Genomic DNA, 25,206 nt, shown 5'->3' with positions numbered 1-25,206 from the left:
CACCTTAAGAATACTGTGTGTGTGTGTGTCTCTGTGTGTGTGTGTCTCTGTGTGTGTGTGTCTCTGTGTGTGTGTGTCTCTCTCTGTGTGTGTGTGTGTGTGTGTGTGTGTGTCTCTCTCTCTCTGTGTGTGTGTCTCTCTGTGTGTGTGTGTGTCTCTCTCTCTGTGTGTGTGTGTCTCTCTCTGTGTGTCATTCAAGACAAAATACAGTCATATATTGGAGTGGAGGAATGTGAGCATTTCAACATGCTCAGGAGTCAGGCTTGCCCTTTTTTTAGTAACAATGTTCCCAGCAACTGAGAAAAGCCTTTCAGATGGCGTTGATGTGGCAGGTATAGACAAATAGGATTTGGCTACTGCAGCCAGGATGGGGAACCTTGTGGCATTATCCTTCCACCATGTAAGGGGGTTGTTATCCCTTGGGATAGGGTTTTCCCCGAAATACAAAAGCACCTCTTTCCTGACTGTCTCACTGTCCCCATCACCATCCTCCTGGTCCATGTTTTCTTCATTGCCGTCTTCCCCCTCAGAATCTGTGCCCAACAAAGTGTCCAACAAAGAGCAGGACCTCCTCTTTGGTGGGGAGCTTGCTGAGGCTTCCTGCCCCACAGCTGCCTGTAACAATCTCTGCTTCCTTCTGATATCAAGAGCAACAGTCTGTATTTGTACTTGTAGTTTGAGTGCATCATCTGCTGGAAGGAACTTCAATTTCCGAAAACGGGGATCAAGTGCAGCAGCAATGAGAGACACATTTTTCCCATCCTCTTGAAATACAAACACCTCCTGCCACCTTGACAATATCTCCTCTTCTGCTTTGGTCTGGAAAAAGGTCATGGCAGCAGAATCAAATGATTTATTTCGGGTGGATTTCAGGAGACCCTTCAGCAGGGGGGGGAGAACAGAGGCTGTGACATAAGATTGACCACTAAGGAAAACCGTGGCTTGCTCATAGGGCTTGAGCACCTCTTCCAGTTCCCCCAGAAGAATCCATTGATCGTTTTTCAGATCAAGATGGTGCTTTCCGCGCTGTGTGATTTCTGGATCTGATAGCGTCGCAACCACTGGCCATCGCTGCTCTAAAAGACGTTCAATCATATAGTATGAACTGTTCCAACGGACTGCTACATCCTGTATCAGTTTATGTTCAACTGTGCCCATCTGTTTTTGTTTTAGCTTCAGCTTAGTGGTAGCTGGCTCACTTTTCTTTATGTGTTTTACGAGGCACCGTGTAGCTGAGAGTGCCTTGTTAATCACAGGGTTGTCCATTGAATGATTGACTACCAGTTGAAGTGTATGCCCAGCACACCGATGGGATACCACCCCAAATCTCTCTTCCAAGATTCTGAGAGCTGCCACAATGTTACGTGCATTGTCATGGACAATAGCAAGGATATTCTCAAACGAAATGTCAAATTTTTCTGCCACATTCTCCAGCCAGGAGGCAATATTTTCTGCTGTGTGGCGTTCTTCAACTGGAAGTGTTGTCAAATTGAAGGAGACAAGATCCCAACTGTCATTAATAAAATGACAAGTTACCCCTAAGTAGGCTTCTGTGACCAGACTTGTCCAAGCATCAGTGCTAAGGGAGATTTTGGATGTGGCCATTTTAAGTTTGTTTTTAAGTTTCTCCACTGAAGTTTCGTACTTGTTCTCCATCATAGTAGTGAAATGGCGCCTACAGGGCAGAGTGTAACCTGATTCAAAGGTGGTCAGCATTTCTTTGAATCCCTCGCCCTCAACCACAGAAATCGGCCTCATGTCTTTAACAATCATTGATAAGACGCTCTCAGTAAGTATGGCAGCCTCCTGGGGGGTGCAGGGTGTTGTATTTTTCTTGTGAAAGTAATTTTCCACACTATTCTTCTTATCCCTGAAAACAAAGTACACACACATTAAAATAAATATAATAATAAACCAACACCAAAGAAACACAATATACGATTTTTTTATATATCCACCTCAGCCTACAGGCTATGCCCATTGATTAAGTATCAACAAGTAGGCTAATCAAACCCTATGTGTGTAACAACAATATATTCGTTTTCCTTAAAATTTGAATTAACAGAACAACTTAAACACTTTGCAGTTTGAATGATGTTCTGTATAAACAAAATGACGGAGTATGTTTTTGTTTCCACTGTTCGATCGCGCCTCACACACACAAATATAATTAAACACTATGCGACTTTGCGATCGCGCCTCTCTCTCTCTCTCTCTCTCTCTCTCTCTCTCTCTCTCTCTCTCTCTCTCTCTCTCTCTCTCTCTCTCTCTCTCTCTCTCTCTCTCTCTCTCTCTCTCACACACACTGCGCCTTTTCGATCGCGCCTCACTCTCACACACGTACAGTCGTACACAAATATAATCAAATACTCTGCGACTTTGCGATCGCGCGCCCCTCTCTCTCACACACACACACACACACACACATATAATCAAACACTCTACGACTTTTCGATCGCGCCCGCGCCTCCATCTCTCTCACACACACACACACACACACACACAAATATAATCAAACACAATGCGACTTTTCGCTCGCGTCCGCGCCTCTCTCTCTTTCTCTCTCTCTCTCTCTCTCTCTCTCTCTCTCTCTCTCTCTCTCACAAACACACGTAGTTAAAAAACATACACTGTAGCCTAAAACCTTAGGTTTGGACAACGTATTATAGCCTACTCCAACATCGAGTGCAAAGTGGGGAGTTGAAGAAAAACTTACGGTGCTCTGTCATCTGCAGCTGCTCCCGGGTGGCGCCTCTTCAGGTGCTGGTGCATTGCCGTGGTGCTAGAATGGAAGGCCATCTCCATTTTGCACAGACGACATATCACGGAATTGTTTCCTTTTACATTAAAGAATTCCCATACTTTAGAGGACCGAGTGCGTTTGCACTTCTGAAAGTCTGAGGAGCGAGTGGTGTTGCAACTACTCTCCGACGCCGCCATTTTTGTTTTGGGTCTGACGAATCGACGTGCATATTTTGCGTCGACGTATTTTTTGCGTCGACGTCATCGACGCGTTGTCCCAGCCCTAACTACAACCCAAACAGCTTCATGAATCCAGCTTAAGTGCTTGCATGAACACGCTTAACTTGATCTTTACACAAATCCACCAATGCTATCAATGCAGTAATTCCAGTGAAAGCTCAACAGAGCACAATGGCAACGTGCCCTTGTTCAGACAACTGTTGATCAAACAGACACAAACAGTGCTTTGCATCCAGCTTTGCATGGCTCAAAATGTGAAATTTATCTTTCCCAGTCAGCAACATAACTACAAGTTACTCATAACTGAAGTCAAGCTACCCTTTTTAAAAAGTGGTTAAGTGCGAGATACTAACAAAAAGTCAATTTTAGATATTTTTGCCCTCAATGTATATGCCAATTTATAATTTAATAAGAGCTGTAATTTTCTGGCACAAAATACCTTTTTAAAGAATCAATTTCAATTAGGTTCACAACTTTAAACTTTAATGATTACATTTAAAAAGTAAAAAAAATTAGAACAAAAAACAACATGCATCATTACAGTCTATAAAGAATGTGGTGATAAACAGCTTTAGTTTACTGAGAAGGGCTTGTTACTGGAGAAGCTACTGTACATTATTGAGCAAATAGCTGGGTTACTGTCATGCTACTGGAAATTTAAAGTTGGTAGTGTCACTAAATCACAAAGTTGGTTATTCCTTAAAACTGACCCTATGATTGAATCAAACATTGGACTTCAAACTTAAGTTCGCTTTAAATTAAGTTCTGGTTGACAATGAAGATTTTGCATCTGTGGGTTGTAGACATTAGAAAAAAACAACTGTTCTCTGTGGTTGAAAATCCAAATGTTAATTCATTAATTAAAAATAAAATATGCGCTGCTTTCATTTCCAGCACCTTTGTCTTGTTTTCCAAAATAAATATCTAAATACGCTTAGAACATTGTGTAAACATTGTACAAAGCCACACCTCCTTCCAAACACATGAACGCGTACAGCAGGGAGCAAACAAAAGCGTCAAGAGAGACGGTGTTAAACTACCTCATGTCTCAAACACATAACATTAGAATAATAATGAACATAAACAACTTAATGAGCACTGACCTGTAGCACCTGACTGCTGCAGATTCATTTTGGCGTGGATAGTGTTGCCTTTTAAACGCATAAATTCGAGTCACGAACCGATCTGAGTATAACGTCACAGATTTTCATCTAGTAATGGCGTCATCGCAGCATAAGCTTGTTGTTTTGGTCCAGGAGCTGTAAAAAGTGGCTTCAAGATGAGTAGCAACCTATTTAAAAAAAAAATATATACATATATTTATACAGACATAAACATACACACACAACATCTGACCAGATATAATCCAGTCACAAAAAAAAATATTCAGCCATTTCAGAAAAATAACATAAATATTGAGATGTTATGATATAATTTGAGCAAGTACATAACCAGCCAGTGTTCAAAACAGCGTATCTGCTTGCCTTAGCTCGATTCAAAACGGTAAGCTTGTAATAATGTTTTTATTGCAGTGGTACTGTAGCCTGGCTAACACCAGACCCAATTCTCGTTGAGAGACTTGGGTCTGGGAACCACATGTGCATTTTCTCGTATTTGAGGCGTGGTTTACGAATGCCCGGCGCCGTTTATTGGGTGCTAAGAATGTCTATCAAATGCGCCTGTACGCTCATAGCCAATCGTTTCCATTATACCAGATGACGTATGTAGAGCGACAGAAATTAGACAAGGAAGAAGACGATGGGTAAGATATTTTTGTGTAAACAATGACGTTCAGCGACTATTGCCGTTTGTGCAAGATAAACATGAGGGTCGAAGGTATATATGGATATAAAAAAACTGCTTAGTTGTGTCGCATAGATGTCGTCATCGTCTTGCTGCTCCCTCCCCGTTCTGTGATTGGTTCCCTAGATGAGGCAAAAATCTGGTCCATGGTATCCAGACTGCCTTTCAGCGTGAATAAAATCACGATGCGCAAAGGCAGTATGGGGAAACCCAGGCTAGTGGTACTGGTGGATTTCCGCGAGAAATTCGAGCATGTCTTTGGCATCATTACGGCAGTACACATAAAGAAGAGTCTCGGCTAGTTGCGTGTGGGGATTTTGAACACAATGCGTTGAGCTGGCGCCATTGTACATAACTCTGCTGAGAAACAACCTTTGTCAGCTCAGGGTTGACATTGGATGCATTCCATTCAGTTGCCGAGCACCTGACCTTACCAATTCATACACCAACCGCTGTGACCAGATGTAACCTGTTGTGAATAGTTATTTTTATAAACTTTTACAATGTGACCAGATGTTACCTATCAGTAATTTATTATAAAACCATGATATCAAGAATTAAACTTCAACTAGTAAAAACTATATTTCTTGATCTGTAATTGTATTATCACTAATTACTGCCACCATAGGCTGCCATTCAAATTCAATGGTTGATATCAGGAATTGATTTCTAATTTCTTACTAGTTTCCAATTTCACTTATTAGAAATACAATTCTTACTATATGGATCTTTTTACCATTATTTTTTGTATCAGTAATTACAAGTGCAAATGTCTATTCTTGATATCAACAATTGAACTGCTACTTAGTAAAAATGTTCATTTTTGATATTGATAATTTGATTGTCACTTTACTAGTGACAAAGTTAATTTATGATATCATGCATGTGATTGTTACTGGTAAGAAAGCCATTTTAGATATCTGAAATTTCTCTCATAAATGTGGATATTAGAAATAGAATCCTCATAAGCATTTATCAAATGCTATAAATGTATTTATTTATATAACACTTGATCCTTTAATACTAACACCTTCTCTTATTTTCTATATCTATTTAAAATATATATTTTTTACATGTACTGCGCTAGACTAAACTGGGAAGGGTCATAGAACAGCTTCTGTTGTTCTCCTCATTAGTAAGTCACTTTGGATAAAAGCATCTGCTAAATGATTCAATGTAAATGTAAAACTTAAAGGAATAAAGTTTTCTGGTTAGAAGGAATAAGTCATGTCAAGTTTGCAAATTAATTCCATCTTGGTTTATTACTTATGAAAATTAAATTGTGAAATATTACCTCTATATGAAGGTCAGTAGAATGTGTCTCTAGCTTCCTGAAAACATCACTTCTTACAACTGATTTTATACAACTAAAACACAAATGTCTCTCTTGTTTAACACAGCCGATTTTAAATACACCCCACCCAAATTGGAACCTCTGGCCACTTGTCTAACGTTACCCACGTTAACAATAACGATCTATGGGACAATATGAGACCACCCGATCGTCGCACGAAGTTTTCTACGTGCTCCCCATTTAAAATATTTACGGTATAAGCGTTATTTTTCATTTCGCTCAAGCTATAGCTAGCTATAAACAATATTCTAAATTCTAACTACTAAACTAGCTACCGGATGTGCCGTGTCAGTTTAACGGAAGTCGCATGACAAAATTCGGAAGAGCGAATTAAAAAAAGTGGGTGGGCGGAATAAGGTGAATAAAAAGAAACTGCAACCGGGCCTGTGCAAAATATATCGGAATATCGGAAGGGCATTAAATCCAGTCACGCAATGCTGATGTTGTTAACATGAACAATTTGAGAACAAAGTAGGCTATAATATGCACGCGGTTTGACATGATATGATAAGTGATCGTTAGATTTAATCAGCACGATTTACTGCAATGCTTTTTTTGTTTTACCTTAGTCAGAACAAAAGTGGATGTTACTTACTTGTTCAGACATTTTCCGGTGAAAATTCTTATGTTGGCCAATGGCCATAGCCTACTTCCAAAAAGTAGAATCTGTTATTGTGAATGACAGTATCCACACCGGCGTGGTGACTGACAGCCGCACATTCTCTTCAAAACATTGGATTCATCCGCGCTGTGCCGTGCCGAAGCACAACCCCCGTAAAGTTGATAATTCCGCGAATAACTGCAATTGCAGATTTCGAACAGAGATGGCGACAAAGAGGAAACACTGCAGCTTTAATTAAATATAATCTTGATAATTAGCAGGAAGTTAATAAGAAGTTGCATGGATTAAAAAAAGGTTGGTAAGCAGTTCAGCTGTATGTAAAATAAATAATATGTAAATTCAGTGAAAAACATCTTGTCGTGTCTGAGGGTGCAGAGAGGCTTGAGTTCAATGAGAGTATCAGAGTAAATGTGGGTCGACAGTATTAAAGCGCACCGAGAAAGAAATTGAACTCTGCAGTCCTTAGGATTAATCTGTCAAATTAACAGAGAAAGATCCAGCTGCCCATTCTTGTTTTAACTACATTTAACACAGCGTTTCAAAGACGGTCAATTCTGGTTTGTCGAACAACAAAAGTGATTGTCGAGAGATACACGATCCGTGATCAGAAGAGCCTGCATTTATTCAGTGTTGGGGAGTAGTTAACTACAAGTAGCGACGCTACTAACTTAACTACATTTTTCAGTAGCTTGGCAGTAACTCAGTTGCTTTTTAAACAGTGTAGCTTTTCCAGTAGCTAACTACTTTTTGCAGCAAGTAGCGGTGTAGCGCGAGCAAAAGCTACATTGCGTTTTGTCGAGCCTGCGCGAATCAGCGCGATGCCAGGATATTCTTCTTCTTTTAGAGTTGTGACGTTCGCTAACGAACCGATTCTTTTGAACGGCTCATAAACATGAACGATGGGAGCCAAGTCGCGGCTGGAGGGGAGCCGTTCTTTCTGTCGTTCTTTTTTTCCTATGCGTGTTTCACACATAGACAGTATATAAGATGGACACAGCGACCCCATAGACTTCAACGGAGAAAAGTGAAGCCCATTTGAAGCACTCACTTCCTGATCGCCAGGCGAACTGCGCAGGCTCAAACTGAGCTTGAACACGTGAGCAACGTGTCTGACAGCTGTCAGTCTTCTAGTAGCTGTGCGGAGAGAAATCTGAATCATTCCCTTCCGAATCTCGCAGAGACGGAGAGCGTGAGCATTAGCTGTCCATGAGCTAGCAGTAGGATCAACTTTATCACTCTCTGTGGGCTACTCCCTTCACTTTATCGGACTTTATGCCTCCACGTCCCCCCGATTGGCCGTGAGCTTCTCCGCCGGTCTATACGGTAATTTCTCTACAGTGCGACAGAGAGTCGCGTGAGTTATGACGCAATCGTTAGCCTATTTTTTACAAAAACGGCTTCTACGGGGCCATAACGTAAGGTACAAGGTAATGGAGCCTTTTATACATTGTCGAGTTTCTTTAGAAATAAATAATGGACAAATGGAGTCTTTGGACGCCTCAGATGTAAAGTTATTCGCTGTCAAAGTGACGCAAAAATGAATGGGAGTCAATGGAATGCTAACAGCAGGTGAAGTTCTGCTACAATCGCGGCGCCCGCGGAGGCTTCAGTTTCCGGCGGATGGATTACCCCCTTGGTTTCACACAGATGCACACAAATTAGCTCCTCCGCGAGACAGAACAGTTATAGGGGGAGGGGCGCACCCAGCGCAGGGGTGTTGTGTGATGATAGTTGTGTTCCATTTTATTTATTCTAATTTTATCTACAGTATATTTAAAATTTTAAATATTTTTTGTTTTCTATCAAAATGTTCTTGTGTGATAATGTTCTTGTGTGGAAGTGTTTGTAGTAAAAGCTGTTTTGCACAGAAATTCATTGCAGCCGGCTTTGTTTTTGATGTTTATTTGTGAGTAGGTATGAATAACATAGTCAACGTAGCTTTACACATACACACACTTTGGTAAATCCAAAATAGTGATGTCACTGTCTAAGCAGAGGGATGTTGTGCGACCCTATATGGCCACACATGACAAATTAGGTAATAATCAATATTTCAGAATAATTCAAACTCAGATATTGGTGTGTGATATCTGAGTATTAATTAATTGACTACAAATCTCATTAGTTGAGAAACAACTAATGTTAATTACCCATGGCCTTATTTGTCCAAGTTCATATTTGTTGCAATTTTGCACTTTTGACAAACAGTCTGATATATTTGAGTGTAGTAGTGTGTAATAAAAGAATACTCTTTGAAATCATAATGTATTGCATTGTTTTAAACACTAAATATTTTACTTAAAACATTCCTCAGACACTTATTCAGTTATTTATAATATACGTTGTTCAAAAAAATCAAAAGTAGTTTCAATGTAGCTAGCTACTTTTTGATAGTAACTTGTAGTGTAGCTAACTACTTTTCCAAAAGGGTAGCTTGACTGTAGTTTAACTACTTTAACTTACGAGTAGCTTGTAGCTTGTCAAACTACAGTTTCAGAGTAGCTTCCCCAACACTGCATTTATTTCTGACTCATGTCCATTTAAATGACAAAGAAAGGAAGAAAAATGAATACTTATATAACTCATTTTGTCCTTGATGTTCATTTGTTGCGTAAAAGGCAAATTTACACTGTCTATCTGGGGACGTGATGAAATTACAGACAACACTCTCTGGCTCTGACCTCTGCTGTAACTCCCTCATTAGGAGATCTCACTAGCAGTGGGACACTTCCTCCCTCGCCATCATTGCCATGGTAACAAACACTGATGGCCCACGACAGCCAGTCATCTGTCATTCATCAAAAGCTTGCTGTCACTCATGGCTCTTCAATCAAGGATACAATATCAAATTCTTAATGTCAGCAGAAGGCACTGTCCATGAATACACTTTATTAGAGGCATTAGGAGAAACAATGCCAATGATGTTTATTGTGAGAACCATGTGTTAGAGTTTTATCTAACATTTAATGTATCTATTAAACTATTAAAATCATACAAAATGTAGAGAATATTTTCAAGTGAAATTCATTTATGTGAATAACCATTTTAAGTATTAATTCGTTTTATCAATTATATTTATTTTTTTCATGTTTTATATACCGGTATATAAAAAATTTTGTTGAAAGAAGTCTGTTCTGCTCTCCAAGGCTGCATTGATTTAATCCAAATAGAGTAAAAACAGTAATATTGTGAAATATTATTACAAATTAAAATAACAGTTTTCTGTATTATAATATTTTTAATTTTAAACTGTAATTTATTCCTGTGAATATATAATAGCATTTATTAAATAGAAATCTTTTGCAACATTACAATTGTCTTCACTGTCACTTAAGTTTAATGCATCCTTGAATAACAAAAGTATAATTTTTTCTCTCTTTTCATTCAATGTTTGAATGTTATCATTGTTTTCACAAAAATGTTAAATAGCAAAAACTGTTTTCAAAATTGTAAAATTATAATAATAAATGTTACCTAATCAGAAAATCAGCATATTAGAATATAGAATATATATATTATATTATATATATATATACATAAAACTGTGTACACACACACACACACACACATACATATATATATATATATATATATATATATATATATATATATATATATATATATATATATATATATATATATATATATGTATGTGTGTGTGTGTGTGTGTGTACACAGTTTTATGTATTTAACATGCCCAAAAACTGATACGTTTTCTGCAAAAATTGCAAACCTCATAAAAAATGTAATAGAAAATAAATGACTCATACAATATTTAATTTGACCTCCTGAGTTTTATTTTATGAATGTTAAATTACTGTAAACAAGTTGTCCTTTCACTGACCGTTTGTTAACTGACTTAATTTTTCAGGCCCAATTTTGTACACTATTCATGCAATGTGCCAGAAACAATCTACAATCAGAGAATAATAATTACATAACACCTAGTCACATGTTCTCTTCAAATTTTTTTCCTTTGTGTTTTTTTTTTTTTAAATAGTTGAGAGCACGTTAAAAGACTGTGAACAACATGATGCCATATTTTGATGAATACAGTGTATAGAAATGAAAAGAAGCTGTATATTCAATCTAAATTGTAAATTGAACTTGGTACTCCCCGCACTGTCACACAAAAGGTAAAAAAGCTGTCAGTGGGGTGGTGCTCCTTCAAAAGGTACAGCTTTATACCTTATTTGCCCCTAAAGGGTGCATATATACCATAAAGGTATTTTAGTAGGCCTACCTAAATTGTACATATTAATACCTTTTGAAAGGGTACCGCCATAGTGACTGCTTTTGTTCCTTTTTTTGTAAGTGCACTCTGCACACCAATGCTTTAGGCTCAATCAAAATGTATAAAAGCAGTTTAAGTTCTGATTGGGCATAAAGCCTAATGTGTGAGCTCATACTGGACACTACATGCAGTCAGTCTACTGGACCACCAACACTGGGATGCTGCGATCTCGTAGCGTTTCTGCCTCCAACAATCTGACCTAAGCGGCCACTGCTTTACAAGCCTGCCAGCTCAATGTCCCTCTTCACCATCAAGCCACAGAGCAATCTGAGAAATTAAATGGTTATTTTGGAGATCAGAGTGGGTAGACCATAATTCAATCAGATTTTCTCTCATGCTTTAGCTACTGCCATCTGGCCCAGAAGTTCTACACAAAAAGATGCTCTTCCATTAATTTGCAAATGATGCAAACCACACAGTTCGTTTCTTTACAGCAAAAAAGTCATAGTGACCACGAAACCGTGGGACAGTTCAAGACATGCACAACATTACTATTAATTACTAATCCAGTAGCTCAAGCTATCAAAGCTGTGGTTCAAAATTAAAACGAGCTTCATATGCAATACAATTTCTCTTTGGTACAACGCTGCCATCTGTTGGTTTCAACGTTGAACTCAAATAGCAGTTTAGTGTGTGTGTGTGTGTGTGCTGGTTTATATATATTATTTTAATAAAGATTCGTTTATATTGTTTATTTGGTTTATTATGATTATTTAGTTTTTCTTTATTTTAGCACACCTGCTATGGACAAACAATGACACTGCTATCTCTCTGGCTCTGCTCACGCCCGCTACTGCTGATTGGCTCCCTGATTGGCTCACTCTCTCCTCCCCCATCACTAGTGGACACGCCCCTACTTCTGATTGGCTACAGGTGTGTTGTGCTGCTCTGTCTGACCACTAAGATCCACTTTCAACAAAAAGTTCATTTTGATATTTTTTTCAATAATCTTTTGAGATGTTGATTCCAAACTGATTTACTATCAAACGTATTTCTGTACGTTTTTTCTAATAGGATGGATGGACTAACTAACTAAAACCACAAATCAGCTCATCAAATCGATTGTAAATATGTTTGTTTTTCCTTTCCAAAATGATGTTCCCTACATAATTTCCTGTAGGATGATGTCATTAAGGAACGGTCTTTATTTAGATGTATTTTACAAAAGACTAACAGGATGGAGAGGGCAATGAGGGCACCGTGGGTTTTCCCCACTGAATAAAATAATGACCAATTATAATAATACACTCAGGAAAATATGTATTGTTTGAAACAGGAAGGAAAATGATTAAGAAACCAGAAGAAACACCTGGAATATTTCTTAATAAATTTAGTGGAGTTTATTTAAAATGTAAATATTTTGATAAAAGAAAATAATTTAAATGTTTATCCAATATAGGCTACTCCAGTACATTTATGATATCAACATGAAAATGCAGAGCATATAGGAATGATCCACAATGTAATAATACCCAGAGAGACCTATCTATACACAATTCCCAACAATAAACATATTTATATGTCCATCTATGCAAAACACCTGGTATAAATTAGTCAGTCATGATTCCCCTCTGATGTTCTTAGTCCTAATGTCCCAGAAACAAAACAGATTCAAGATGATCTTTGAGGACTGTCTGTTCTTGCTTAACACAGTCTTGTTCTGACTTGACTGACATGGCTCTTCTTTCAAGAGAATGCTGATTAGTTCAACCATTTAAACCTATTATATTCTGTTTACACATCTCCTCCGGACACATTGTGAAAATAGAAAAAGAAAATAAATATACAATACATCCACATCTCACAGAACACAGTCTCAGCTTTTCATTGTTCATTGTCCAGCAACACTGTTTTTCCCCCTTATCAGACTCAGGTGATTTCAGGTGTCCTTCCCAGTGTTGAAATGAGGGTGTGGTTATAGAAGGAAGTATGGTAATAAGCAAGAACTGTTTCTGTTTTATTTTAGCACAGTCAGCGCCATCAGCAACATAACCTGCTGACACAGGTAAGAACATTCAATGACCCATGAATTAAACTCTTATTGTATTGTGTTATTATGAAGGACAGCAATTACATCTGTTTTATTACAATGATAGTGATGGCATGGCTAATGTTACCGTTTCTTCTGGATTACAGTTATCAAGGAACCACATATTTTGTCTTGTGTAGGCCTAATTGCTAGTGTATTTGTGATCATTAGATAAAGGTAACACTGAAGGTATGTGTGGAAACATGCGGGAACTATTTTGTTTTCAGTGGTGGGGGTAGGGGGTGGGGATGGGAAGGAAGTAATGTAGGCCACCAACTATTCGGTCATTAAATCAAAGATGACTGGATTTATCCTGTGTGCCATGATTTATTTTTCTATCCGGATCCAGTTTGACAACATTTTTCAGGCTGCACATACAGGCTTATGCAAGCAGGTTTTGCCCAAAGGCAATTCCAGCGAAACTCCCTGTCAATGGATGTGTGCTAATGAGTCTTTTAGCTGTAAAAACACTACACGTAAAGGTTTGCATTCATCTTTATTGATAATTAAAATGTCAGGTAGTCTGAAGAAAATCTGTATGACTTTATGACTTTACAATGGAGACTTATCCACGTGATTTTATATGTTGACTAATGGTGGGGATTTCCTGTAAACATACCAGATAACCCATATTACATTTTATGTGCTGCTGGTTATGTCTATTTCATGACATTCCTGTTTTGAATACATTTCACATGCATGAAAAGATAGATAGATAGATAGATAGATAGATAGATCTGTAGATTGATAGATCTGTAGATTGATATATAGATAGATGGATAGATACTGTAGATTAGATAGATACTGTAGGTTAGATAGATACTGTAGATAGATAGATAGATAATATCTGTAGACAGATACTGTAGATTAGGTAGATAGATAGATAGATAGATAGATAGATAGATAGATAGATAGATAGATAGATAGATAGATAGATAGTTCTGTAGACAGATACTGTAGATTAGATAGATAGATACTGTAGATTAGATAGATAGATACTGTAGATTAGATAGATAGTTCTGTAGACAGATACTGTAGATTAGATAGATAGATACTGTAGATTAGATAGATAGATAGATAGATAGATAGATAGATAGATAGATAGATAGTTCTGTAGACAGATACTGTAGATTAGATAGATAGATAGATAGATAGATAGTTCTGTAGACAGATACTGTAGATTAGATAGATAGATCTGTAGATAGATAGATAGATAGATAGATAGATAGATAGATAGATAGATAGATAGATAGATAGATAGATAGATAGATAGATAGATAGATAGATAGATAGATAGATAGATTATTTTTTGGCATTCATGGTTTCATAAAGAAACTTTAACAGCCATGGAATCTTTCCATTCCACAACGGGTTCTTTAGTGGGAAAATGTTCAGAGCTCATGTCAAATATTTTATATATAAGAAGACACTGAAGACATTTGAGTTTGGAGGGTTTATAGTTTCTCATATTGCTGTGTATTAACAGCATCACTAGATGGCGTACTCCACACAAACACTCGCTTCAGGCTGCTTTGGGAAAATATACCGGGAGAAGTTTGGAGACACATGGGCCGCTGTGAAGAAAGTTCCTCTTGGCATCATCAGCAGACAACAGCTGGAGAGAGAATACAAAATATATCAGTATGTATATATATTTGATATATCTTCATTTTTAAATACTGAGCTTAAAATTATAACACACTTTTTTAACAGTAATGCTCGGCATACAAACGTGGTGAAGCTCCTCGGCGATCCTTGGCTGAAAGACTCCAAGTGGAACATTCCTATGGAGTTCATCGCTGGGGAAGATCTTGAGACGACCATCTTCAAAGTTCAGCATTCTAAAATACAGGTAAAGATGTGTGACACAGCTCAGAAAATCTGTCATCCTTTTACTCATCCTTATATATATATATATATATATTAGTAGACTTTGCACATTATTTCATGAGGATGAAATGAGTGATATGAGGACTGATGACTAAATTTGCATTGTTGGCTTTAAAACATCTTAATAAAATGCATGCTTGACTTCGGTTTAGTTTATGTATTAATGGAGAGTGCCTTTGTGTGTCTTCTTCAGCTGACGCCAGCAGTGAGAGCCACAATCATCACTGGTATGAGTGAGGGTTTGCTTTATCTGCACAGTAAAGACATCGTCCACCAAGACCTCAAACCTGACAACATCATGGTGAGCCAGACACAAATGTTCATCAGTGGGCCAAGAAAATGAGTTTATATTTGTTATTGGTAAGAGGTTACTTAAAAAAAACAACCAAAAAACAGTGGGGTTCTCAACTAGGTTTCATTTAAGTAAAAATAAAGGTTCTGTCATCTAACATCTTTGGTTCCATGAAGATCCTTTAACGTCCATGGAATCTTTCGATTGCACAAAAGTTTCTTTATGGTGGAAAAAGATTTTTAGATTATTAAAACATTCTTCACACTATAAGAAGAATAAAGTTCTTCTATGGCATCAATGTAAAAACACCTTTTAGGTATCGTTTCTTTTTTTTCCATTGGATAATTCAGTGAGAAATCTTTGAGTTCATATTGCCATCGAAAGTCTCTGCATTTAATCTCCTAAACATTGTGGGGTAGACAGAATAATTGAATTGGTCTCAATTGATTGGTTTCTTTCCTAGAACATAAGCAAAGAAACTAACTTCTCCAATCCCATTTCAGGTGGAGCATCAAACCCATCGTGCCGTGATCATTGATTTGGGACTGGCTAAATTCTCTAGAAACGGACTCAGCTCTGCCGTAAACTTGGGCAATGAAGCGTACTCGCCTCCAGAGGTCTTGCAGATGGAGGGAATTCGGGACAAGCGATCGGACGTTTGGGCCATGGGTAAAATTATAGCTGAACTCTGTGCCAGGGTCAGGTTACCCACCCAAGCTGTGTCTGCCATCAAGATTCGTGAAACTCTCAAAGACCAGCCATACTGTAGTGCAGTGTCCAAGATGGTGGAATTCAATCCCGCTAACAGAACTACTATGGCTGGAGTCATCGCAGAAATCAGGAGAGCTGGTTCACTTCAACAGGCAGACATCAGACAAAGAGACATCCCAAGAGACATCCCAAGAGACATCCCAAGAGACATCCAAAGAGAGATCCCAAGAGACATCCAAAGAGAGATCCCAAGAGAGATCCAAAGAGAGATCCCAAGAGACATCCAAAGAGACATCCAAAGAGACATCCAAAGAGACATCCAAAGAGACATCCAAAGAGACATCCACAGAGACATCCACAGAGAAAAAGACATTACAGTTACACTTGTAAATGAAATGAGGGCAAATAAGTGGTATCCACCAGCAGCTCCTGTTCCTAAGATGGATGAAAGAAAATCTCCTCACCTATATTATCGACAGGATCCATCTCCACAGAGAGAGATGGGAAAGGCATTAGTCCCAGTTAAAGGTCAGGCCTTAAACCATCAGATGTCCCTGATGTCATTTCCTTGCCCTCTCCCAGAAACGGGAAAAGTGACTCAGGAACGCTACATTGAGGGGAAAGGAGCTCTAGAATATAAAGAGATTGTCACGAGGGGAGGGAGAATCATTAAATATGAGAAAGTGCAAATAACCAAAGATTCTTAAAAACGTAACCCACACTGTAAAAAATGTGGCTGCGATTAGTTAAAATTTGTTGAGATAACTTAAAGGAACACTTCACCCATTTGCATTAGACTTTGTATCTTTAGAAACCCAGTCACATTTTCGAATGGTCATGGTTTATTCCCTTATTTTCCCCTGAGATGGGAGAAATAAGGATTTAAGTGTTCCACTTCCTGCTTTTTATGACGCAAAAAGCGTCATTTTGCGTCATAAAAAGCAGGAAGTCAAATTTCTTTGAATAAGGCTAAGACTACAAACACTAGCTCATCATTTATCCAGTAGAAGGCGCTGTTCCGCATGTTTTCAACCCGCCCATAGAGGGATCTCACTCACAGAATGTACATATAGTGTCAGCCATTCTTTATTTGGAAGCTAAGCTAACAGGCTCTTGTTCTGTGGAGAAAGCTGAGTAGTAGCGGTGACCATCCTCTTTTTCCCGGACATGTCCGGCCGTCGAGATCGTCCAAATTGTTCGGGATTCGGCTTTTGCTTTCTGCAGTCGCATGGATTGTTTACATGCACACCTTTTGTTTCAATCTAACTGAATTCATCCCGATCGGTGAATCTGAATGTAGTGTTTACATGAACGCTAAACAAGTGATCGTTTGATGTGCGTTTTAACATTGCTAGGAAAATTCCCGCTCCTCCGTGAGAGATACGAGACCGGTGCCTGCGTCTCACAGGCGCCGGCGCCACTCATCAGTAATCACACCACCGGGCTCGCATCGTTCTCCGCGGCCGTCAGTCTCGTTCCTGCTCGTCACAGTAAACATGAGGAATGGCGACTGTAGAACGCAAAAGCCGAATCCTGGACATTTTGGGCGACATCAAAATACTGGGCAGACTCACGGAGACTCACTAGTAGCATAGCCTTGTTGTTTACTGCGATCTCTTACCGGTAGGCGTGGCCTCCTAGGGCAGCGAAGCAAGTGCATTCTGGGAGTTGTTGTCTTTCATCCCCATAAGCCAAAAATACATTTTCTGGCTTTTCTCAGTCTAGAAGGCTACAAATTCAAAAATAATTTCACATTTCTTCTACATAAATGACCCATTTTAAATACACATTCATCTTTCCAGAGGTGAAGTGTTCCTTTAAATATCCAACTTAACCAAACTAAACTTAAGTTAACTAAACTTAATATTTTAAGTCAAGCTTGAACACATACTTTTTAAAGTTGAAACAATGTTGGATTTTAAGTTGTGCTAAATAATCGCAGCAATTTTTTTTTACAGTGCAGTTAGGGTCATTATTAAGCACATTAACAGTTATTTACAGAGTAATGAGGTATTTATACGATTTTATGATTCAAATCATAACAGTGTATGCTCAGTTGATACTCATGTACTGCCCCTTTAATTAAGAGTTACCATAAAATATAAAGTTTGTTTAGGATGTACTTGCAAAAAAACGTGTCTTTGCCCAGCAAGCATGTTTGTTCATTTATTGGTGATTGGTTATTTTTGACTTATTCCCGCGGATATAAGTGAACTTCTGATTGGGGAGAGAGCTCTGTGAGTCTTGGGAGTTTAAGACTAAAATAGCGAATATAACCACTTAATTAGTGTGTTAAACTTACATTTTAGGTGTACTAAGTGTTTTGAAGACTTTTGTTTGTTTTGCTTGTGTTTCATACTCTGTACAAGAGTTTAAAGTAAGATTTATTTTTCCTCTGAGCCTGCTTCCCAGTGCAGCACCAAGCTTTGTTCGTTATTTTGACAGAGTGAGATAGGCATCTGAGTTAAGTTTATTTAGAGGACGAGACTGACCCCGCTGTCATCTTGGAGACAAGGGCGCCGCCATTCTGCCGACTGCTGACGAGACTACAGGACGATCCACCGCTTCCACGCAAGAGTTCCTCTGCCTGAAAAACAGGCGTTCAGGTGATCGGTTGATTTATTTGGGCTCATTCGAGTGAGGAGGCCATTTGCTGTTTCAAGGCTGTTTTTTTTATTTTATACTATTGTTTGTGTTATTATTGAAACGAACTTAGTGCATTAGTGATTTTAGTGAATCACTAAAACTTAGTGACCCCCCCCCCCCCCCCATCTCATTCATACAGTGTCTGCTGTTATAAGGCACTGTAATTCAATACCATTTAAGGTGAAATTCATTTAATTCAGGATATGTCAATTTGCTGAGACTGTGAAGTACTTTTTTTTTTGAGACTGTGAAGTACTTAACAGTTATTTTAGGAGGTATTTATCAAAAATAAAATACACATCAGACTTGATAATTCATTCCAATCTTTATTGGTATACACTATTCATTTATTGTAGCCTACTAACCCCCCCCCCCTCCCCCTTTTTTTTTGTTTGTTTAATAGGCTAAATCCTATTGTTAACTTTGTAACTTACCTTTTGTGTTGATTGAGGTTTTTTCTCTGTTGGGTTAATTTCCACTCTGTGTTAGAATGTTATTATAGGAGTATAAATTGACTTGATATGAGTTACAGTAATCAAATAGGGTAATAGGAGGGACACCTATACTCAATAGGTCTTGAGTTGTTACATTAGTTAATATCCTGTTTATGTTCATTAATCAATGATTTGGGCTTGTCTGCTATTGATGTAAACTACAGTACAAACCCTTAAAATATTTAAAAAATGTGTGTACTTTTTCCTATGAAAAATTATTTGTAGTACTGTATATCACACAGTGTATTGAGTATGCTGAAATTGGTGCATTAGAATAAACAATGACGAATACACTGCTCAAAAACTACCAATACTGACAATGTGAAAAGTTGTGAAAACGCATGTGCTCTATTTAACCAAACAGCAAATGAATCAAATGAAGGTTGATCTAATATTTAGTAAAGAGCTTCCTCTGGTGTGCTGGAAAAGCAACTGCAACCTTAGATGTCATGTGGTTGCTTCCTTTCATTCATTCAAAAATGATTATTAAACTTATTATAAAAAATTGTTAAAAGTTGGTCTTATTGTTGAATCTCTTTTTTTTTTTTTTTACTGCGAGTAACATGATTTAATTGACTTTTAAGAAGTAAAAAAAGTTTTAACATGATCTTATAATAAAACTATAAGAATATAACAAAAATAACTCATGAAAGTGCCCATAGTTGAAGTGTGATTTTTTTTTTTATGCTAAAAAATATTGGAACAAAACATCAACTACATGTAAAAATGCCCTAGAGAGGAACCACTTCTCTGTCCCCATGAATTTCAGCAGCAGCATTGTCTGCAGGAACAAATATTAGGATTTCAATCTTAGGTGGACTCAGCCCCCAATTATGATAAGATAAAATAATCATAATTATATATATATATATTGTTATAGGGTAGGGTTGTATACTATATTACTATTGCAGTTCCTCTGTGAAAGGGTAATTTCCTTGTTAACAGACTGTCTTATTCCCTGTACAAACGAGGTAAAAACATACACACACACACACACACACACACACCTGTTCCCTGTACAAATGCAAACTCAAACATATTTACTAATTAAAACACAATTTAAAAAATCATTTTCCCCAAGCTAGAACAAATGACTTAATTGGTCACTGCAACATTTCCCACCATTAACATCTAATCCAGGACGGCGGTGAATGAGTATGACAGGATGTAGCCGACAGTAATGAAAATAAACGATCAAATATTACGTTCCTCATCATGGTCTGATTTCTTACAGCTTTGCTATTATTGTGTGTGTCCAATACCACTCACTGTCAATGATGAAGTCACGTCTTTACACCTTTTACCCTACTTAAAGTGATGGTGTTTTAAATTCATCAGGCTGTAGGCCTTATTCAAGCATATTTCTGAATATTAGCGACATATTCTACAGTATCAAGTAAATGAACATATTAAAATGTGATGCAATTGGACTCAGTGAAGTGAATGTGTAAATACATGAAAAACATTTGGCTAATGTAAAAAAAAAAAAGAAAAAGTTACCATCCATCTTTACTGCATTTTTTTTTTAAATAGCAGACTAATGTTCTTCTGAACGTGTTACACATATATTACATTTAAATCTCAGGGTGGATACAATTTTTTTCAATGAATAAAATCATGTACAAGTCACTCAGAATTGATTGCAAAAGTGTTTATTTTATTTTAGTATTTTTAGTTTCTTTTTTTATTTGTAAGGACACTATATCAGCTCATTAGAACTGATCTGCATGCAGTGAAAACTGCGAAATCCAGGGTGGAAGGTTTCTGAATAAATGCCCTGGAGCTCGCCTCGCTTTCCCTTCCCAGCATAACCTGGTGGATACACAAGAAGCACAACAAGAACTAGGGTTTATAGTTGATATTGAACATTTACAAACATTAAGAATAATTTCTCAGCTCTGTAGGTCCATGCCATGCAAGTGAATGGTGTCCAGAACTTTTAAACTCCTTTTAAAAATTAGATTTTTAGTTTTCCTTTAGACTAACAACTAGTTTATTCATCACCAATTTACACAAAACGTACCAGGTGTGAAGAAGAACTTCAAGAAGTATGTTCTTCAGCAACGCTCCTGATAACTGAAAAGATAGCAACAGTTAGCACAGGCCGTTAAAAAATGTTAAAAAGCACATTATATAACGTTATTCCTCCAACTACATTGAAGATGAAGCATGATGGAGGGTCATCGTCTTTTAACAGCTCATTCTTAAAGAAAAATATAAGTGGATTAAAGTTGTTGATACACATTTTAAATCATCATTAAAATTGAGTATGCATACCTTGCTAAAAACAGAGGGCACGACTTGGGTTTGGTCTGCTAAAATGAAGTAATTTAAAATTAGCTGACCAATATTATAGTAACATAATTTGAAACCCAGATTAGTGTATGTATTTTGTTTCATATCAAAGTTCTTACTTTTGCAAGTTCATTTTTTTCCCCTTCCAATAGGTTTCAGGGAGTGCAGAGCATTCTTTTTCTTCTGAAAGAGGATTAGAATAAAAAAAAGTTATGCAATTATCCAATAATTTTTAATTTGACAAAACAATATCAGCAAAATATAAAAAGCTGACAATGCCAGCTACAACAGCTCGTTTTCTCTTTCTCCATGTCTTCCACAATTTGATTGTCATGCAACAAAAACAAATAAAGTAAGCAATAGAATAAGTACAATATCAAAATTAATTGAATGCAAGGATGCATTACATTGATCACAAATTACAGTAAAGACTTTTGTAACTATAAAAAAAAAAATCGAATTAATGGTCAATTTTTTAATATTTAAAAAAAAAAAAACTTATGATGAAGTTCTCATCAAATTTTTTATTGTCCTTAGGACAAAGTGGACAGTGAAATGTTGTGCACTTGAGGCATACCTGCACATATTTCACTGATAAGTGAACCTAAAGCACAATAACATGCGTTTCACATTTATTTCACTGATTGTTATGAGTAATATATTTTATCAAATAAATATGATATTAAAACAAATGTTTCAATTACATTACATTGTGGATTACGCTGAGAAAACGCATAACTACAATGAAAACAAGTATTAAAAGAATTGCATGCATTGTACAATTAAGTTAGGAGTTGTATTCTAATATCAAATCCATTTACAAAACGTTTAGACATTTACAATTTGAAAATCAATGCAGTCCTGAAACGTACAAAAATTACACTGCCACAACAATACCTTATTATGGTCTTCAGAATCCATATAGTTAGGGAAAGTTAGGCATTTCTTTGGCCAATCTGCAAAAAAAATTCTTACCAATAGCTTTTTTTACCATGTGTTCCTATAGGTGTCTAGTAACACCTCCCAATTTATCCACGGCCAAATCCTCGGGGAAACGCCTGGAGAGGCATTCAAAGTTGGGGTGCCCAGAGGGCCTGGGTACCAAAAAAAAAAAAAAAAAAAAATTTATTTTTTAACCAATATTAGCTTTTGAGATGTCTAACTATGGGTTTTTAGGGGTGCTGAATCTATCCCAGCCATTAGTTTTGAGTAAAAATGACTCCAAATCCATACAAAATCCATAAAAATATTTAAAACAATGACAAAACAAAACTTCCTAAATCAGTTTAAAATGTACCAAACCTCATCCAACTCCCCTGCATCTCCCTCACTCCTGTTATCATCTGGCTGGTTGATGTTCTGGCAAGAGTTACCATGACAGTTCCCACAAACAGAAATACACTTGACTCCTTGCTGCACCTGAGAGTGTCACAGTCCTCAGCACAGTTGCAGCTGACAAACTTCAGAAGGTGGTCCGGTGCAATGGGACCACCTCTGTTGTAGGGACTGGTGCATAACCTTGTTCTCCTTGTTTCCATCCATACTCAAGGACATCCAGTTATGGACTTTGTCAAGTCAAGTCACCTTTATTTATATAACGCTTTTTACAATACAGATTGCATCAAAGCAGCTTCACAGTGATAATATGAAAATAATACAACAAAGTTTGCTTCTAGAAGAACATTGCGTCATCGTCCACCTTAAGTAAGGTAGATCAATAATATTGTTGAATATTAAATGTCCCCAACTAAGCAAGCCAACAGCCAAGGCAACAGTGGCAAAGAACCAAAACTCCATCAGTGACAGAATGGAGAAAAAAGCATTGGGAGAACCCAGGCTCAGTCGGTGGCCAGTTCTCCTCTGGCCAATCAGTGAACAGTGTATGATTATGATTCAGGCAGCATTACAGGTCAGTTATGACACAAACTAGTGAGCAAAGTCAGATTGGATCAGAACATTTATCCATTTCCATCTGGTTGGAGGTCGGAGTCATCACGTCGGTATGTAGACGGGTTTGTTGAGGATCAGTGCTGATGGCTGTCGTGTCGATGAGGCCTTCACAGGGCTGATGAGGGATGCTTTGTGGATGGGCCCAGGCGCAGGTCCATCATCTGATCTGGATACGGCCCGGATCCAGCTGACTTCAGTAAACAGGAGAGAGACTAGTTGACTAGTGTAGCAGACTTTATAGCAGTAGCCTATCTCTGGTCTGGAGATATGCCCGCAGAGAGTGCTGTGCTGCAGCTCCTGTAGTCGGAAGCAGTTTCTCAGGCTTGATGCTCCCGGCTGCGGCCCGCTTGTGAAGATATCAAATCTTCAGGTGGATTTCCGCAGAATATGAGCTTGAACAGTTCGCAGCCAGCTTTGATGATGTCACTTTTCTTGGCTCTGATGTCATTGAACACATCCATGGCCCCCTCTGCTTTGTCAGTCTTGCAGAGCTTGGTGAGCAAAGTTGGTTTGCTAAACCCAGAAATTGCTGATACGGTATCGCAGCCAGAGAAGCTGTGTAGGAAGATCAGGTATGTAACAGAACCTCTCCGGGAGGGCCACCCCCGGAGCTGTTGTGAGGAAGACCGGGTGGTTTGCCCTATGATGACCAGCATAACCATAACGTCTGTGTCCTCGGCCCTCACCTCAACAGAGGACTCTATTGCCTCATTTAGTGATGCACACACGATGGAAGTGTCAGCATCATCAGAGCATTGGTGTACACCTCGAAAGCCAAAAATATTCAGACTTATAAAACCGTGCGTATACCAGAACCTGCGCAGAATTCACTTTATAAATCCCAGTCAGCGGAACACTGTGCACACATGCGTCTCCTCCCCGAAATAACCTTACAACGCCTAGTTTTACTATCAGAGGAAGTCCTCTGATTGGCCAGAGGAGAACTGGCCACCGACTGAGCCTGGGTTCTCCCAAGGCTTTTTTCTTCATTCTGTCACTGATGGAGTTTTGGTTCTTTGCCACTGTTGCCTTGGCTGTTGGCTTGCTTAGTTGGGGACATTTAATATTCAACAATATTATTGATCTACCTTACTTAAGGTGGACGATGACGCAATGTTCTTCTAGAAGCAAACTTTGTTGTATTATTTTCATATTATCACTGTGAAGCTGCTTTGATGCAATCTGTATTGTAAAAAGCGTTATATAAATAAAGGTGACTTGACTTGACAAAGTCCATAACTGGATGTCCTTGAGTATGGATGGAAACAAGGAGAACAAGGTTATGCACCAGTCCCTACAAAATAACCCATTGCACCGGACTACCTTCTGAAGTTTGTCAGCTGTAACTGTGCTGAGGACTGTGACACTCTCAGGTGCAGCAAGGAGTCAAGTGTATTTCTGTTTGTGGGAACTGTCATGGTAACTCTTGCCAGAACATCAACCAGCCAGATGATAACAGGAGTGAGGGAGATGCAGGGGAGTTGGATGAGGTTTGGTACATTTTAAACTGATTTAGGAAGTTTTGTTTTGTCATTGTTTTAAATATTTTTATGGATTTTGTATGGATTTGGAGTCATTTTTACTCAAAACTAATGGCTGGGATAGATTCAGCACCCCTAAAAACCCATAGTTAGACATCTCAAAAGCTAATATTGGTTAAAAAATATATATATATTTTTTTTTTTTTGGTACCCAGGCCCTCTGGGCACCCCAACTTTGAATGCCTCTCCAGGCGTTTCCCCGAGGATTTGGCCGTGGATAAATTGGGAGGTGTTACTAGACACCTATAGGAACACATGGTAAAAAAAGCTATTGGTAAGAAATTTTTTTGCAGATTGGCCAAA

General features: G+C 38.0%; 2 protein-coding genes and 1 long non-coding RNA gene across 4 annotated transcripts; 1 reads left to right on the top strand and 2 right to left on the bottom strand.

Annotated features, from left to right (window-relative positions):
* Positions 1–210: 210 nt before the first annotated feature.
* Positions 211–3,001, bottom strand: LOC307006127 (E3 SUMO-protein ligase ZBED1-like; the record flags this gene model as incomplete). Its single annotated transcript, XM_079626773.1, has 2 exons — positions 2,717–3,001; positions 211–1,870 (listed from the first exon to the last, which is right to left on the bottom strand). Exons 1-2 carry the CDS (start codon positions 2,938–2,940, stop codon positions 211–213), a joined length of 1,884 nt encoding a protein of 627 aa, XP_079482899.1. The 5' UTR covers positions 2,941–3,001.
* An 8,858-nt stretch (positions 3,002–11,859) lies between these two features.
* LOC307005519 (uncharacterized protein) lies at positions 11,860–19,151 on the top strand. 2 transcript variants are annotated; one of them, XM_079625766.1, is made up of 7 exons: positions 11,860–11,928; positions 13,022–13,060; positions 14,571–14,725; positions 14,798–14,936; positions 15,168–15,275; positions 15,770–16,700; positions 17,941–19,151. In XM_079625766.1, exons 3-6 carry the CDS (start codon positions 14,580–14,582, stop codon positions 16,682–16,684), a joined length of 1,308 nt encoding a protein of 435 aa, XP_079481892.1. In that variant the 5' UTR covers positions 11,860–11,928; positions 13,022–13,060; positions 14,571–14,579; the 3' UTR covers positions 16,685–16,700; positions 17,941–19,151. The 2 variants fall into 2 exon arrangements, with proteins under 2 accessions (XP_079481892.1, XP_079481893.1); XM_079625767.1 differs by lacking the exons at positions 11,860–11,928; positions 13,022–13,060 and adding an exon at positions 13,142–13,273 and having other exon boundaries at positions 15,770–19,151.
* A 1,575-nt stretch (positions 19,152–20,726) lies between these two features.
* LOC307005659 lies at positions 20,727–21,332 on the bottom strand. Its single transcript, XR_013799315.1, has 3 exons — positions 21,273–21,332; positions 21,141–21,193; positions 20,727–20,929 (listed from the first exon to the last, which is right to left on the bottom strand). It is a non-coding gene; the product is annotated as an uncharacterized lncRNA (long non-coding RNA).
* Between the last annotated feature and the right edge of the window lie 3,874 nt (positions 21,333–25,206).

This window comes from Phoxinus phoxinus (genome assembly GCF_949152265.1).
Source record: "Phoxinus phoxinus genome assembly, chromosome: 10".
In the NCBI taxonomy this organism is placed as follows: Eukaryota; Metazoa; Chordata; class Actinopteri; order Cypriniformes; family Leuciscidae; genus Phoxinus; species Phoxinus phoxinus.
The sequence above is the reverse complement of the archived record's forward strand: the minus strand, read 5'-3'. Positions and strand labels throughout refer to the sequence as shown.

What these genes read in the sequence shown, in the direction of transcription:
- LOC307005519 (XM_079625766.1), top strand. Translation starts at nt 14,580, where the DNA reads ATGGCGTACTCCACACAAACACTCGCTTCAGGCTGCTTTGGGAAAATA. An exon ending in TTCAGCATTCTAAAATACAG is followed by an intron (nt 14,937 to 15,167) that starts GTAAAGATGTGT and finishes TGTCTTCTTCAG; the next exon opens with CTGACGCCAGCAGTGAGAGC. An exon ending in TCAAACCTGACAACATCATG is followed by an intron (nt 15,276 to 15,769) that starts GTGAGCCAGACA and finishes ATCCCATTTCAG; the next exon opens with GTGGAGCATCAAACCCATCG.